Raw genomic sequence first — 18,379 nt, forward strand, 5'->3', positions numbered from 1 at the left:
GTTTTTGCACCAACTATCTTGCACTGACTCTATGCACACACGCTGGACTTTACCCCCCCCCCCCCCCACACACACACACATAGCATGCACTCACACACATACTTACCAGTACGGTCTATTGTCTATCCTGTAACCTAGTCACTTTATCCCTACCTATAGTGCATTCGAAGAAGTATTCAGACCCCTTGACTTTTTCCACATTTGTTACGTTACAGCCCTATTCTAAAATTGATTCAATTGTTTTTTCCCCCTCAGCTTTCTACACACAATACCCCATAATGACAAAGCAAAAACAGGTTTTTAGAAATGTTTGCAAATTTATAAAAAATTTAAAAAGGAATTATCAAATTTACATAAGTATTCAGACCCTTTACTCAGTACTTTGTTGAAGCACCTTTGGCAGAGATTATAGCATCGAGTCTTATTGGGTATGTCGTAGGGCCTAAAAGTAATATCTCAATTTTCAATGTTTGGACGATTCACAATATATATCTCGATTTCTTGTTTTCTCTAAACAAATTTAAAAAAGGCCAAGACATAATTCGTAACTGAATTTTCTTTATTAAAATAAAATATATATATACAGGCCTCAAGGCCTATTTGTGCAAAACAATTGAACAACACACATCAACAAGTCTATTCTATTGTTTAGGAATGTTTGACCACTAGCTGTTTGAATATGTAATTTATATAATCATTTTGATTGAAAATGAATTAATTTAGGTTATTTGCTATTGGATTGGCAGAATGACACAACTACTAACACATCAGCCTACAGCTGGCCTGAACATATGCACTTTAATTATCCAACGTCACACTTACCGATGGCGAGGTGAAGCCTGTGCCCAAAGCACTGCAGGCGGGTCCAGTTGTTCAAGGGCAATGCTTTTATCATGTCGCTCCTGCTGTCAGTTGTCATGCACACCTGTTGATCTTCGCTCATCGTCCATGATGCCAGAGAGTCTTTGAGACCCTGGGCTATTACTTCACCCGTATGATCATCGGGGAAGTAAGACGTCTGGAGGCAGACATTTTGCAATTTCCAGTCTTCATTTATGTAGTGGACTGTCATACTTAGGTATGGTTCTGACGTTCTGCTCGACAACAGATCGGCAGTGGTGGAAAAATAAGAAACAGTAACCAGCTTCTCTGCGACTCTTTCGCGGGTAGCAGTATATAATCGCGGCAGGGCTTCTTCCGTGAAATACTTGCGGCTTGGCAGCTGATATCTGTGGTCATCTGTACCTAGCAGCTGTTTAAAGCCTCGCTTTTCTACTGTAAAGATTGGAACCATATCTTCCACTATGTAATAGATCACTGCATCCGTTATCTCCTTCCACCTCAAACTTTTCTCGTCATAAGGGATTACGTTTGAAAAGGATGCGGCTTTGGCAGTTTGTCTTTTAGCAGACGCTTTTGGAATCGGGTGACTGGAATCGTCATTGCGTAGTCTCACGCATTCCTCCCATTCCACCGCACGTTTCAGTTGCAGGTGATGGAAGGGGTTGGTTGTACTGCTGCTTTTCGTAGCAATTGTCTTTTGACACATTTTGCACAAGACATTAAGTTGCTGAACATCAGACCTCTTAAACCCGAACCACTTCCATATTACTGAAAATATTGCTGCCCTTTTTGGGGATGATTTTATCCTCACAAGAGACTGAGCTGGCTTCCTCACTTTCCATTTCGGTGGAACTCTTACCTCCGCTACACTTCTCCGGCGTGGTTACAATTTGTGAAAGGCTGTCTAGGGTTGTGAATGGTGGATAACCCCTGTGCACGTGTTGTCACGCAATTGGGACATGATTTGACATTGGGCTGACAGAGAAGAGACGCTGCATTTGTTAAATGTTACAACATTATAACAGAACCTTGATTCTTGCGATAGACATTTTCCATATCGAGCTAAAACATAAACTCGATATATTGCCCAGCCCTAGTATGATGCTACAAGCTTGGCATATCTGTATTTGGGGAGTTTCTCCCATTCTTCTCTGCAGATCCTCTCAAGCTCGGTCAAGTTGGATGAGGAGCATCGCTGCACAGCTATTTTCAGATCTCTCCAGAGAAGGGCATTCAGAGACTTGTCCCGAAGCAACTCCTGCATTGTTTTGGCTGTGTGCTTTGGGTCGTTGTCCGGTTGAAAGGTGAACCTTCGCCTTAGTCTGAGGTCCTGAGCGCTCTGGAGCAGGTTTTCATTAAGGATCTCTCTGTACTTTTCTCCATTCATCTTTCCCTTGATCCTGACTAGTCTCCCAGTCCCTGCTGCTGAAAATCATCCCAACAGCATGGTTTCTTGGTTTCATCAGATCAGAGAATCTTGATTCTCATGGTCTGAGAGTCCTTTAGGTTACTTTTGACAAACTCCAAGCCGGCTGTCATTTGCTTTTTTCTGAGGAGTGGCTTCCGTCTGGCCACTCTACCATAAAGGCCTGATTGGTGGAGTGCTGCAGAGATGGTTGTCCTTCTCGAAGGTTCTCCCATCTCCACAGAGCAACTCTAGAGCTCTGTCAGAGTGACCATCGGGTTCTTGGTCACCTCCCTGACCAAGGCCCTTCTCCCCTGATTGCTCAGTTTGGACAGGTGGCCAGCTCTCGGAAGAGTCTTGGTGGTTCCAAACTTCTTACATTTAAGAATGATGGATGCCACTGTGTTCTTGGGGACCTTCAATGCTGCATTTTTTGGTACCCTTCCACAGATCTGTGCCTTGCCACAATCCTGTCTCAGAGCTCTACGGACAATTCCTTCGACCTCATGGTTTGGTTTTTGCTATAAAATAAAGGAGAGCCGCACACTCTAGGAGCTCAGATGCAAAAATATTTAATTACCAACGTTTCGACAGACAAGCTGTCTTCATCAGGGTACAAAAAGTAATTGTACCCTGATGAAGACAGCTTGTCTGTCGAAACGTTGGTAATTAAATATTTTTGCATCTGAGCTCCTAGAGTGTGCGGCTCTCCTTTATTTTCTAGTTTTCTACTCCGCTAGCCAGCACCTCGCCTACATAGGTGTGCGTTTCTTTTTTCTTCTAGATTTTTTTCTTCTAGATTGGTTTTTGCTATGACATGAACTGTCAACTGTGGGACCTTATATAGACAAGTGTGTGCCTTTCCAAATCATGTCCAATCAATTGAATTTACATCTCAAGGATGCTCAATGGAAACAGGATGCACCTGAGATACATTTTTATTTTTATACATTTGCAAAAAATTCAACAAAACCTGTTTTCGCTTAGTCATTATGGGTTATTGTGTGTAGATTGATGAGGGACAAAAATATTTAATACATTTTATAATAAGGCTGTAACGTAACAAAATGTGGAAAAAGGGAAGGGGTCTGAATAGTTTCCAAATGCACTGTATATGCACAGTACATAGCTACCTCAATTACCTCGTACACCTGCACATCAACTCATACTGGGTTGAATGGCTTAGTGTGACCTAAAGCTGCCATTATGGCCAAACTCTCCACTGGCCGTTAATCTGTGATGTCAACACTAACGTCTAAAGCCATATATGTAGATCTGGGGCCAGCTGGGATTAGAGGGCAGGCCCCACAGGACACAACCCAGCTCCAGTTGTAGCTCTGGCTAACCTAGACAGCTGTCTATTTACCAACCTTCCCTCCCTTCCTCCTGGGTTTCTCACAGATTATCCAGCATTGAAGACTATCTACCAATTGGGTGGCTGACTCCTTGCGAAGAGCATGGGCCAATGATAAACTGAGTGGCTTTGACTTTAACACCATTTTTGTAAGATAAGTGATGTAGGTGGTGTACATCGTTAGCCTATCTCGTTTAAACTGTTGTAGAGTAGCACATTCGACATGTAGCCTACGTGGAGGATTAGGAGAGTGTACACTGGTTAACAGATTGGACGTGCTCCATTACAGGTGAAGAAAAGGCTGCTGGATTTGGATGCCGTTCCCAATCTCACTGCCACATTTCAGAGACAGCTCCCCCTCCCCACCTCCGGGTCTGAGTCAGCTTGCCCCCTCCCCAGTCAATGCCAACATGTAAGATGTGCTATAAAACAGCCTGCCACTTCATTGAGCTAAATGCCCCCCCCCCCCCCCTTCCCAAGCTCATGTCTCACTACTAAATTCCAAGGGTCGCTTGTTCTTCCAATATGAACCTTCATAGCGACAAATCAAACAAAGCTCATTGAATCAACCAACCCAGGATTTGACAATTAAAGCCCATTTTTTGGACAAGGATTCTAATATTCTTGTCCAAAAAGACTCCATCCATTTACCTTTCCACATTGTTCACCTAAAACACATTTGATTATTTATTTAACTAGGCAAGTCAATTGTGTGCCGCCCTATAGGACTCCCAATCATGGCCGGTTGTGATACAGCCCGGGATCAAACCAGGGTCTGTAGTGACACCTCTAGCACTTAGATGCAGTGCCTTAGACCGCTGCACCACTCCGGAGCCCCAAAATTCAAAGAATGAAAGCATAAATTAGTTTGTGTATGATAAACTGCTTATATTAATGATGCCCAATTGTTTTTTTAATTAGCAGTTAAAGTGATAAACTTGTAACTATTGTTTTAGCCATCAGTGCTCCAGTCTGTGTTCTGATGCCTCTGTGCCTGTTGTCCCTGCATAACAAACCAAATGTCTACTATTTATTAGCAATTGTTGACTCGTGCATGACAAAAGAGAAGGCAGCTAAGAATGAAACAATCAAGCTAGCTAAACCCACTACAAACGTCACTTAGCTAATTACAAATCATTGAAAAGTGCACTACGTCCTCTGCTAATGTTACAGCTTAAATGATTCCGTTTAATTCGTGTGAGTTAGCATAGCTTTGCTGGCCCATGAAGAATAGCCTGTATAGCCCTAGCCTTCATTGCTAGCTAGCCACTCTCTTTGTATTGCGATGCGCTTTTCACAACAACTATCTAGCACAACGTTAGCTGGCCAATTATTCTACGGCCTACTGTACATAGATAGCTATGTAGCTAGCAAAGTACTGTACATCTCACCTCCAGATTTGGTATCGTGGAGTTGAGTATGGCTTTGTATATAGCCAATATTATCGCAGTGTTGACTCCTACGCATATTTCCTATTTGATAAAGTATCTATTCCGTGCAGCTATTGTTTTGCCTTGGCATCATTCATGCAGTATCTCCGTGTGAGTGACTACTCGAGGCTGTCTGGAAACTGGGTTAGGCGGTCACCGTCACACTGTTAGCTAGCTAGCCAGCAGCTCGCGCTGGGAAGCTGTGTGTGTGCCGTTTGCCGAACAATACCTGCTATTGCAAAACTTGGATAGTGGATACACTAACGTAACACTGAAACAGATCCAATAATAGACAACAAGAATACACGATTCAACCCCAATTCAAAACAGTTAATCGTATATATATATGACTATTGTCTTACGGTAGTGCATGTGCAACTTCAAATCTAGTGATACTTGCCTAATTGTCCCTCGCTGATGGTGAGCACGATTTGGTCCATGAGAAGAGAGCGGAATTCAACATCCTCCTCGGAGCACCGCTGTTTCAGAGCCCGAAGGATCTGAACTTGCGGATACTCCTGGTGGATACGTCGGTCGGTCACAAACCAAACTCGAGAACACATGTTTATATCGAACTGTGTCGTGCCGATTAAAAAAATTGTAGTTAATACACAGCTGTGACCGAGGGGGCGGCGGGCGAGCGAGAGAGCAGGATCCTGGTCAGAGCGAAGGGAATAATAAAGATGTGGGGGGAAAAAAGCAAATACCACGATTGAGTCTGTTCGTTTAAATGGAGTCAATTAATTACTCGATTTCTACTTGCGTCCCTTCATTTGCAGGCCGTTATTCCTGGTCCCATCCGATCCAACATCCCGCTGAATCATAAGCACCACAAGACAAAAGCTGTGTAACTCTACTACAATGTTTATAAGGGCGTTTCTCATCTATATCAGCATTTATTATCTTCTACAAACAATACTTGTAGCAGTATTAGCTATGGCTCCTTGCACTTGCAGCCCTTTAGGGCAAACAAAGCTTGTACAGTATTGCTTCGAATCCTCCGCTCATCGAACTCAACAGCTAGGCCTGCTATCCGGTGAACGCGGCAGCCGCTTGGCTGAATAACACAATTGTGGTAGTTGTATGATTATCGAAGAAAAGACGGATGCTGCTTGTTTGGTCTGATTGATTAGCTGTTGGCGGAATGGACCTGTACGTCTATCCACGAGGATCGGGTGCTGAAAAGGTGCACGTTTATTTCCAGTTCTGCGTTTTTCTTCAAGCACGCGCCTCGTTTACAACAAAATTGTCCGCGTTCCCCGAAAACAGATGGAGAATGATAATCGAGTGTATGTCATCATACCGACCAATCGCAGCTTGTAAACCAACGGGTGCATTAATAGGTGCGTTCGTTATAGCTCGCTCAGGACACTGAATGGGCCGAGTTCGTGTATTTTAGACAATTGGATTGGTTCTAAAATGAACCCCGGGGCGCCGGACGAGAACGAATGCACCCGGGGTTATTGTCCAATCAGGATGCTGATGCTGCGGAGGCTCGCAAGGCATGTGTGCGGATGAGAATGCGTGACTTAAGGGGTGACATAGGGGTGTGACCAACGAGGGCGCGCGGATGCTATGATACACTGCATGTCAAGAGGGGGGAGTACCACGAGTTCGCGCATCACCCAAACCGGTTCAAACCGGGTGCTGCTTGGAGGTTTGGTAAAACCAACGCCTCCGTCTTCATGTTGTGATGCTGAAATAAATGACAGAAATTATAACATAGCTTAAACAATCGTATGGCCAAAATGGGTTTCTTAGCTGTAGCCTAATCGAAACATTGATCGACAGCCTACAGTATAACGGTCCGCAGCCTATTTACCTCCGCAAAAGCAATAGGCTGCTATGTAATATCCGAAGAAGGGCGTGTAATGCCGTTGTGAAGCAGGCAAGAATAACTAGGAACTTCCTGTTCACGGATTTTGGGAATTAGCAATACAAATAATAATATAAATAATAATAATTTATTCAACTAATATAGTGCTTTTCAAATAAGCTCAAAGCACAAAAAAATACATGTAATTTAGAAAAACAACAATATAACATGAGATGAAAGAGCCATGATAGAAAGTTCATGGCTTGAGTCTACTCAGGAGCACTTGTACTTTCCAAATTGTCACATTGATCGACAGCCTACAGTATAACGGTCCGCAGCCTATTTACCTCCGCAAAAGCAATAGGCTGCTATGTAATATCCGAAGAAGGGCGTGTAATGCCGTTGTGAAGCAGGCAAGAATAACTAGGAACTTCCTGTTCACGGATTTTGGGAATTAGCAATACAAATAATAATATAAATAATAATAATTTATTCAACTAATATAGTGCTTTTCAAATAAGCTCAAAGCACAAAAAAATACATGTAATTTAGAAAAACAACAATATAACATGAGATGAAAGAGCCATGATAGAAAGTTCATGGCTTGAGTCTACTCAGGAGCACTTGTACTTTCCAAATTGTCAAAGTTTACACCCCAAGGGGGTTCATTCTACTCTGCTCATTTTGTGGGCCTTAAACAGCGGCCAATCAGCTTAAATGCAGTATGTTTTTCATATTGGACATATATATTGTACCATACATAATTGCCTGTATGTTGTGTCGCAGGAAAAAGGGTGTCCATTATCCTCAGGAGCACTTCTACTTAAATGCAGTGCGTTTTAATGTTTTTGGGCTGTTATTTGTATTATTGTATTACTGTTGTTATCATAATAACTATCTAGTCATCACACAATATTGTCAATGCTATAATATTAATTGTGCCATTAAGGCTATTAAACTATTTTTTCAAATTGTTTAAAAAAACTCCAAATATGCTAACATGTCCAAATAAAATGTCGACTATTTGTTTTATTTTACACCATCTTCATTGCGGAACTTTTATTTTGAAAGGAAATCGCCAAGGTCACGGTCTTATTCTTACTTGGTCTTGCTTTTTCTTGCTGGCTTCTCAGAGGTGGTGTGTATAATATGGTCAAAGATGGTGGAAATATGAAGTTCACTCAGGCTGTTGACCATAGAAAAGGATTGTCAGTTCCGATCTACTTAACCCGTAGACACCAATGCAAAGCAGCTGGGTCTGGTCTATTTAGTTCATTGACTTTGACTGAACCAGAAAAAAACTGAAAAAACTTTTGAGTAGGGTGTCTCGCTTCCTCTTCCGTTTCTGGTTTAAAGAAACAAGATCTCATGTAGTTTTTCTGGTAGAGCATCAGAATAGTTGGTTTTTGTAAGCCACCACATTTCAGATTATATGCATTCGCTTACAAAAAAGCATTAGCTCTAAAAGCCCCCTCCCCCCCCTTTATTTCACATACATATGGTCAGTTACTCAAATGATAGTATAGGTTTGTTTGGGACTGGCTGCCCCCCCTGGACGTTTTATAATGTTGATTTGTTTCTTGTCTGTATAATTCAGAAAATGAATTAAGTTGTAGACTAAGCAGGCACACAGGTATAACTGCAGAATGAATAGACCAAGTTAAGAACCTAGGTCAGTTGTGCTAATACCAATCACCAGACAAACCATTATTTTTTATCACCTTGGTTCAATAGCACTACCCCAGTTCCATCAGAATCACATCCATCATGGACAAAACAGACACCAGCTCCACTGACCAATCACAGACCATCAAGGAGGAGGGACACTTGAGATGCACAGTGACAGTGTTCAATGTGAGCACATCAAGACACTGCAGAATTAATGTGTCAAGTTCTGAACAATAAGCTAACAACTGTGAATCACTACTATGCTCAGATTAGGTTTTTTTTGTAAATGTTGTAAGATACACAACACTTTTTGTGTGCCTTTTGAAGTGAATTTGATTGTAAGACATGGAATTAAAGGTAAAGCCCCTTTTATTGTGTTTATAAAGCCATATTAACTGTATTCACAGGTGGCTCATGGCTGCAATCAATGTTAGATGCCACAGTAACACTTTATCCTAAGGGGTACCCTAAGGGGGTTGTTAGGGCTTATCCTAGTCTATAAACATTTTTTGTTAACATGATGTTGATAAGTCACTGATGAACAGTTTTAACTCATAAACGTATAACTCGTTACAATTGTGGAATAATTATTTTGTTGCTTGTCAAATTAGTGAGCCAATATGCTGATGTATACAGTACTAAATTATTACAGTGCACACATTCATTTGCAAAGACCAAAATCACAAAATCACACTACTAGAAGGCCAGCATCCTGGAGTCGCCTCTTCACTGTTGACATTGAGACTGGTGTTTTGCGGGTACTATTTAATGAAGCTACCAGTTGAGGACTTGTGAGGCATCTGTTTCTCAAACTAGACACTCTAATGTACTTGTCCTCTTGCTCAGTTGTGCACCGGGGCCTCCCACTCCTCTTTCTATTCTGTTAGAGTCAGTTTGAGCTGTTCTGTGAAGGGAGAAGTACACAGTGTTGTACGAGATCATCAGTTTCTTGGCAATATCTCGCAAGGAATAGCCTTCAATTTCTCAGAAAAAGAATAGATTGATGAGTTTCAGAAGAAAGTTATTTGTTTCTGGCCATTTTGAGCCTGTAATCGAACCCACAAATGCTGATGCTCCAGATACTCAACTAGTCTAAAGGAGGTCCGTTTTATTGTTTCTTTAATCAGGACAACAGTTTTCAGCTGTGCTAACATAATTGCAAAAGGGTTTTCTAATGATCAATTAGCCTTTTAAAATTATAAACTTGGATTAGCTAACACAACGTGCCATTGGACAACAGGAGTGATGGTTGCTGAAAATGGGCCTCTGTACGCCAATGTAGATAGTCCATAAAAAATCTGCGGTTTCCAGCTACAATAGTCATTTACAACATTAACAATGTCTACACTGTATTTCTGATCAATTTTATGTTATTTTAATGGATGCTTTTCTTTGAAAAACAAGGACATTTCTAAGTGACCCCAAACCTTTGAAGGGTAGTGTACTGTACATTTGATTAAATGTTTTTGTTTTGTGATTTATAGAAGACAATCATGGCCAGCTTCTTGACCACCAGATTTGATATTTTACTATCTTCATTATTTTGACATGGGTGATAAGCTAATGGCTAAATAGTTATTGGAAAAGTGTCTGTTGAAATGTCTAACCAAGAAATAATAATTCCTAGTCTAGAGCGTCCTCTAGTGACATAATACTGGGTACAACATTGGCCTTGTCTGAATGTCATTCTGTGCCCACTAGGGTTGGGGTCAATCTGTATTTGAATGGCTGTTGGCCATTAGTGGCCATGAACCAGTATCCTTAAACTTGTCTGCTATGAAACAGGGCGTGTGCACTATATTTAAAGACATTGTGAGTTAAATGAAGAATGGCTAGGTCCTACATCCAAACCTGGCAGCGAAATTCAATACTTTTGGCTAAAGACAATGTAGAATCATAGAAATCACTGCATTAATTCTCTAGAGTCTAGGATGTTGGGGAGATGGAAAAAAAGGGCATTAAATGTCAAAAAAGACAGTAAAAGAAATAATCACAAGAAACAAGGTTTTGAATTGTCTGTCCTATATCTAGGACATATAAGAAAGCTCAGGATTATTTTAGTATTTTTTTTACACATATTTAACCCCTTTTTTGGGGTAGGCACAAAACTACCTTCATACTTCAATAAAAAATGTTTAACTGGTACCGGTTATCGTCCGACGAGTTCCATGACACTTGTGAAAAACGGAGAACACCATCCTGTTTGTGAGAATCTCCCCTTTCCACATTAGTTTGTAGGTCAAACCGTTCGGACGCTACAGATGTTATTACAGATGTTTTCACGAGAAGACCGATTTTCGCGATGTCTCATGGTCTGACAAACACCCACGCTCTGCCACCTTTCACAGCAGATGCGGAAGTGCGACACTGGCGAATAAAGTGGATTGAAACCCATCCAATGCAACAAAAAAAACAGATATCTCTAGCTTAAACTGACCAATTTTGATGGGGATTTTTTGTTAGGTAACTTGGATTTACGCACCAGAGCATCAATCGACTTTAACTTACTTTTATCTGGATAAACATATGGGGTGTTTTCTCCTAGTCTTCCCTCATTTGGAATAATATTAATTAATGCCGAGGTAATAAGCCATTTGTATTTGATCCCTGGTCTAACAAAGCCAGGGTGTGTTTAAGTTCAAGAACTTCAGTTGACTTTGAATGCATTTTCCCTCCCAAGGCTTTCTTTTTTTCCTGAGATACAACTTGGGGGCTTATGGTGTATATCAATGGGTATACACTGAGTGTACAAAACATTAGGAGCACCTTAGACAGATTCACAGTCGTGGAAACATGGGAACAATTTAATGTTAACTGTTACTGAGAATGCTAACAGTAAAGAAATATGGCTTATTAAGTGCCGAAAAGTAAGTAAATATTCCTTCTTAAAATCAACTACAGCTAAGGTAGGTGGAAAATCATGTTAGTTTTGTATTCTGAGTAAACTATCCCTTTAAAGATGGTATAGTGTGTTTTTGAAACAAGAACACTTACCCTCAGATGGACAAAGAGGTTTGAAGTTGTTTTTGCCAAACATCCAACTTGCTGTTTGCATTTTTTGAAATGGCTTGAATTACTCTTCAGTATTTTCAGGTATCATACATTTATTGCAATTTTCAACCTTTTCAGTGGCATATAGAAGGAGTCATACAATAGTTGAGCATTAGAACTTATTTATATTTATCTGTACAAAATATCATTGGTTATTTGGTTTGACTTGATAATGTACACCTGGGGCAATGGAAATTCAGGAGAAAGGACATTTAAAGAATGTTCAGATAGAAATGTATTGTGTAGATAAAATATGACTGTCAGATAGATTGGAATAGTATAGAACATTGTATTCTCTATTCATTATATTTCTATCTTCAATATGCAGTTCCAGATACATCCCTGACATTAGTTGAAGGCAGACAAAAGTAGTTGCATAAGATGTCCTGATATACAGTTGAAGTCGGAAGTTTACATACACCTTAGCCAAATACATTTAAACTCAGTTTGTCACAATTCCTGACATTTAATCAAAGTAAAAATTCCCTATTTTAGGTCAGTTAGGATCACCACTTCATTTTAAGAATGTGAAATGTCAGAATAATAGTAAAGAGAATGATTCATTTCAGTTTTATTTCTTTCATCACAATCCCAGTGGGTCAGAAGTTTACATACACTCAATTAGTATTTGGTAGCATTGCCTTTAAATTGTTTAACTTGGGTCAAACGTTTCGGGTAGCCTTCCACAAGCTTCCCACAATAAGTTGGGTGAATTTTGGCCCATACCTCCTGAGAGAGCTGGTGTAACGGAGTCAGGTTTTTAGGCCTCCTTGCAAGCTTTTTCAGTTCTGCCCACACATTTTCTATAGGATTAAGGTCAGGGCTTTGTGATGGCCACTCCAATACCTTGAGTTTGTTGTCCTTAAGCCATTTTGCCACAACTTTGGAAGTATGCTTGGGGTCATTGTCCATTTGGAAGACCCATTTGCGACCAAGCTTTAACTTCCAGACTAATGTCTTGAGGTGTTGCTTCCATATATACACATAATTTTCCTCCCTCATGATGTCATCTATTTTGTGAAGTGCACCAGTCCCTCCTGCAGCAAAGCACCCCCACAACATGATGCTGCCACCCCCGTGCTTCACGGTTGGGATGGTATTCTTCGGCCTGCAAGCCTCCCCCATTTACCTCCAAACATAACGATTGTCATTATGACCAAACAGTTCTATTTTTGTTTCATCAGTCCAGAGGACATTTCTCCAAAAAGTACAATCTTTGTCCCCATATGCAGTTGCAAACCGTAGTCTGGATTTTTTATGGCGGTTTTGGAGCAGTGGCTTCTTCCTTGCTGAGCGGCCTTTCAGGTTATGTCGATATATAGGACTCGTTTTACTGTGGATATAGATACGTTTGTACCTATTTCCTCCAGCGTCTTCACAAGTTCCTTTTCTGTTGTTCTGGGATTGATTGGCACTTTTCGCACCAAAGTACGTTCATCTCTAGGAGACAGAACGCGTCTCCTTCCTGAGCGGTATGGCGGCTGCGTGGTCCTATGGTGTTTATACTTGCGTACTATTGTTTGTACAGATGAACGTGGTACCTTCAGGCGTTTGGAAATTGCTCCCAAGGATGAACCAGAATTGTGGAGGTCTACCATTGTTTTCTGAGGTCTTGGCTGATTTATTTAGATTTTCCCATGATGTCAAGCAAAGAGGCACTGAGTTTGAAGGTAGGCCTTGAAATACATCCACAGGTACACCTCCAATGATGTCAATTAGCCTATCAAAAGCTTCTAAAGCCATTACATAATTTTCTGGAATTTTCCAAGCTGTTTAAAGGCACAGTCAACTTAGTGTATGTAAACTTCTGACCAACTGGAATTGTGATACAGTGAGTTATAAGTGAAATAATCTGTCTGTAAACAATTGTTGGAAAAATTACTTGTGTCATGCACAAAGTAGATGTCCTAACCGACTTGCCAAAACTATAGTATTTTAACAGGAAATTTGTGGCGTGGTTGAAAAACCAGTTTTAATCACTCCAACCTAAGTGTATGTAAACTTCCGACTTCAACTGTATATACAAAAGTATGTGGACTAGAGGTCGACCGATTATGATTTTTCAACGATTTTTTATGACAATTACAACAATACTGAATTAACACTTATTTTAACTTAATATAATACATCAATAAAAACAATTAAGCCTCAAATAAATAATGAAACATGTTCAATTGGGCTTAAATAACGCAAAAACAAAGTGTTGGAGAAGAAAGTAAAAGTGCAATTTGTGCCATGTAAAAAAGCTGACGTTTAAGTTCTTTGCTCAGAACATGAGAACATATGAAAGTTGGTGGTTCCTTTTAACATGAGTCTTCAATATTCCCAGGTAAGAAGTTTTAGGTTGTAGTTATTATAGGAATTATAGGACTATTTCTCTCTATACCACTTGTATTTCATTAACCTTTGACTATTGGATGTTCTTATAGGCACTTTAGTATTGCCAGTGTAACAGTATAGCTTCCGTCCCTCTCCTCGCTCCTACCTGGGCTCGAACCAGGATCACAACGACAACAGCCACCCTCGAAGCAGCGTTACCCATCGCTCCACAAAAGCCGCGGCCCTTGCAGAGCAAGGGGAACAACCACTCCAAGTCTCAGAGCGAGTGACGTTTGAAACGCTATTAGCGCGCACCCCGCTAACTAGCTAGCCATTTCACATCGGTTACACCAGCCTAATCTCGTGAGTTGATAGGCTTGAAGTCATAAACAGCAGAGCTGCTGGCAAAACGCACGAAAGTGCTGTTTGAATGAATGCTTACGAGCATGCTGGTGCCTACCATCGCTCAGTCAGACTGCTCTATCAAATCATAGACTTAATGATAACAAAATAACACACAGAAATACGAGCTTTAGGTCATTAATATGGTCGAATCCGGAAACTATCATCTCGAAAACAAGACGTTTATTCTTTCAGTGAAATACAGAACCGTTCCGTATTTTATCTAACAGGTGGCATCCCTAAGTCTAAATATTCCTGTTACATTGCACAACCTTCAATGTTATGTCATAATTACGTAAAATTCAGGCAAATTAGGCGGCCCTAACTGTTGCATATACACTGACTCTGCGTGCAATCAACGCAAGAGAAGTGACACAATTTCACCTGGTTAATATTGCCCGATAACCTAGATTTCTTTTAGCTAAATATGCAGGTTTAAAAATATATACTTCTGTGTATTGATTTTAAAAAAGGCATTGATGTTTATGGTTAAGTACACATTGGAGCAACGATACGCACCGCATCGATTATATGCAACGCAGGACACGCTAGATAAACTAGTAATATCATCAACCATGTGTAGTTAACTAGTGATTATGATTGATTGATTGATTGTTTTTTATAAGATAAGTTTGATGCTAGCTAGCAACTTACAGTGGCTTACTGCATTCGCGTAACAGGCAGGCTCCTCGTGGAGTGCAATGTAATCAGGTGGTTAGAGCGTTGGACTAGTTAACTGTAAGGTTGCAAGATTAAATCCCCCAAGCTGACAAGGTAAAAATCTGTCGTTCTGCCCCTGAACGAGGCAGTTAACCCACCGTTCCTAGGCCATCATTGAAAATAAGAATGTGATACTGATTTCCGATTGTTATGAAAACTTCAAATCGGCCCTAATTAACCGGCCATTCCGATTAATTGGTTGACCTCTAATGTGGACATCCCTTCAAATTAGTGGATTCGGCTATTATTGCCACACCCCTGCTGACAGGTGTATAAAATCAAGCACACCGCCATGCAATCTCCATAGACAAACATTGGCAGTAGAAAGGCCTTACTGAAGAGCTCAGTGACTTGCAACATCATAGGATGCCACCTTTCTAACAAGTCAGTTCGTCAAATATCAATCAACTATAAGTGCTGTTAATGTGAAGTGGAAACATCTAGGAGCAACACCGGCTCTGCCGCGAAGTAGTAGGGCACACAAGCTCACAGAATGGGACCGCCGAGTGCTGAAGTGTGAATGCCGTAAAAATCGTCTATCCTCGGTTGCAACACTCACTACCGAGTTCCAAACGGCATCTGGAAGCAATGTCAGCACAAGAACTGTTCGTCAGGAGCTTCATGAAATGGGTATCCATGGCCGAGCAGGCCTGTGCACACTGTGCACAATGCAAAGCGTCAGCTGGAGAGGTGTAAAGCTTGCCGCCATTGGAAGTTAGAGAAGTAGAAACACATTCTCTGTAGTGAAGAATCACGCTTCACCATCTGGCAGTCTGACGGACTAATCTGGGTTTGGCGGATGCCAGGAGAACGCTATCTGCCCGAATGCATAGTGCCAACTGTCAAGTTTGGTGGAGGAGGAATAATGGTCTGTGGCTGTTTTTCATGGTTCGGGCTAGACCCCTTAGTTCCAGTGAAGAGAAATCTTAACGCTACAGCATACAATTACATTCTAGAAGATTCTGTGCTTCTAACTTTGCGGCAACAGTTTAGAGAAGGCCTTTTCCTGTTTCAGCATGACAATGCCGCCGTGCACAAAGTGAGGTCCATACAGAAATGGTTTGTCGAGACCGGTATGGCAGAGCTTGACTGGCCTGCACAGAGCCCTGACCTCAACCCCATCAAACACCTTTGGGATGAATTGGAATGCCAACTGCGAGCCAGGTCTAATCGCCCAACATCAGTGCCCGACCTCACAAATTGTCTTGTGGCTGAAAGGAAGCAAGCAATGTTTCAACATCTACTGGAAAACCTTCCCAGAAGAGTGGAGGTTTTAGCAGCAAACTCCATATTAATGCCCTGTAATGCCCGGGGTGTAGTGGAGGAAGAAGTCAGACACAGGATACAGAGAGTTCAGAGTAGCGCTACTTCTTTATTCACCACACAGGTGAAAACGACGCCACTCAAAACAAATGCCCCAAAACACAGGGGAACTAAACAGTCCCGAAAATAACTCACGTACACGAACAACCGTGACTTACAGGCGTGTACACGAGTACACATAAAACAATCCCGCACACCCAGCAGGCGGGCCGGCTGGATAATAAAGCCCAACTAATTAACCTAACTAAAAACAGGTGTAACTAATAAACAGACAAGGAGGGGGAGGAAAAGATCAGTGGCAGCTAGTAGGCCGGTGACGACGACCGCCGAGCGCCACCCGAACAGGAAGTGGAGCCACCTTCGGTAGGTGTCGTGACATGCCCATGACTTTGGAATGAGATTTTCAACGAGCAGATTTTAATGAGCAGCAGGTGAAGCTGGTTGAGAGAATGCCAAGAGTGTAATTTTTTTTAATGACAAACAGTTACTAAAATGATAAATCCCTTATTGGTCTATCACAATCAGGCTAACCCCAGCTGTACTGTGCAAGTAGGTTAATAGTAGGCCTACGATTGAAATAGACGAATGAGGCCGTCACAGGTTTCAGATTTTTTTAGGTTTTCGCTCTCAAACTCATTTATTTTTATAGAAAAATAACCAAATTGGATGTTATAAGTCCACAACAATGCTTCATCCACATCAGGAGACCAGAGGTCTGGGAAAGGTCTGGGAGGTCTGGGAAAAATGTGAGAAATTTAGAATTTTGAGAGTTGTTACCCTTTAAATCAACTGTGCAGGAATCTAGCACACTGTTGCTTGGTTAGCAGCAGTGCTTAATTTGTAAATTGGAAGGTGCCGGAACAAAAAGTGAGCCTGAGAGGGGAGTGACCTGGGGACCTCTGAGGTACCTGAACACATGAACGAAAAATCACTTTTGCATACTGGCATAGAACAGTGCATTGGAGAGAGGCGCTTGCAGAGGTGGGCAACATTTTAGTGGCCTAGGGTCTGGGCAAAAATGTGCCTTTATAAACACATTTCATACAATTCTATATAATTTTAGATGACTGGAGACTTTAGCAGAAACGTTTTTAATACATCACAAATGATCAAAATGGCAAGCTATACTTTGACAGTGACAAACTGAGAATCTGAGATTAATGAAAATGACCTTGTCTTGGATCAATAAAAATTCTAGACCTATATCTGTGGAGATACACATATTGTACAATATGAGGAGGAAATTATAGTCCTAAAAAAGCTTTCCAGTTCCACTGACTCACCCAATGATGCGCTCGTGCCCAAAGCTTATCTCTCTTTTGTTATACGGACCCTAAAAAACAATTATCTTCGCTAAATAGGACTATTTGGAAGTTGATAACTTGGTAGCCTACAGAAAGACTAGTCTTCTCTTTTCAGCAGAATCTGTGTTTTTCCGTGATTGTACGTGAAATATTGCAAAGTGCCTGTTTTGGCTGACAGCAGAAATTATATAACTTTGGCAAATGTATTTCAATGCATCAGGATGATGTGGCACCTCCAGCAGCTATGATTCTATAAGTAAATAAATCATTAAGTGCAACGTGGAGAGATGAGAGTTGCATGCTCATGTCTATCAGACCAAGGCGAGAGATCATATAAAGTGAATCTCATTCTAGTTCTGTGAGAGATACTGGCACACTTGTCTCTCTCACCACAGCAATGGCCACGCATTGATCTATACAGGCTACAATGTTGTGCAAATCATAAACCCGGGCCAGCCTCACACAAATCAAGCACTGTTGTCGCATTACATTTTTTAGGGTGCCGCCATCAGAATGACATTGAATCAATTTGAATTAACTCTGATTGCTTTATAAAAGAAAAAGGGGGAAATAATGTTTAATGTCATGAGAGGTACCGGATCCTGGCGAACAGGTTCTAGAATGAAACAGTCCAAAACTGAGAGGTGCCGGATCCTGTTCTGGTGGGATACGGCTCAAATTAAACACTGGTTAGCAGTGTTTCTGTAGCGCACAGGAGACGGAGTTTGCAAAACAAATGGCCAC

The 18,379-nt window shown here is 41.2% G+C and overlaps 1 protein-coding gene across 1 annotated transcript in view; it reads right to left on the minus strand.

Annotated features, from left to right (window-relative positions):
* LOC129824174 (beta-citrylglutamate synthase B-like) overlaps positions 1-6,853 on the minus strand; it is a 36,185-nt gene extending 29,332 nt beyond the window's left edge. The window contains exon 1 of the mRNA XM_055883607.1: positions 5,433-6,853. Coding sequence (XP_055739582.1) covers positions 5,433-5,595 — 163 coding nt within the window. The 5' untranslated portion in view covers positions 5,596-6,853. The remainder of the gene's footprint in view (positions 1-5,432) is intronic.
* Positions 6,854-18,379: the final 11,526 nt, after the last annotated feature.

The sequence above is a fragment of the Salvelinus fontinalis genome, chromosome 2 (genome assembly GCF_029448725.1).
Source record: "Salvelinus fontinalis isolate EN_2023a chromosome 2, ASM2944872v1, whole genome shotgun sequence".
Lineage (NCBI taxonomy): Eukaryota > Metazoa > Chordata > Actinopteri > Salmoniformes > Salmonidae > Salvelinus > Salvelinus fontinalis.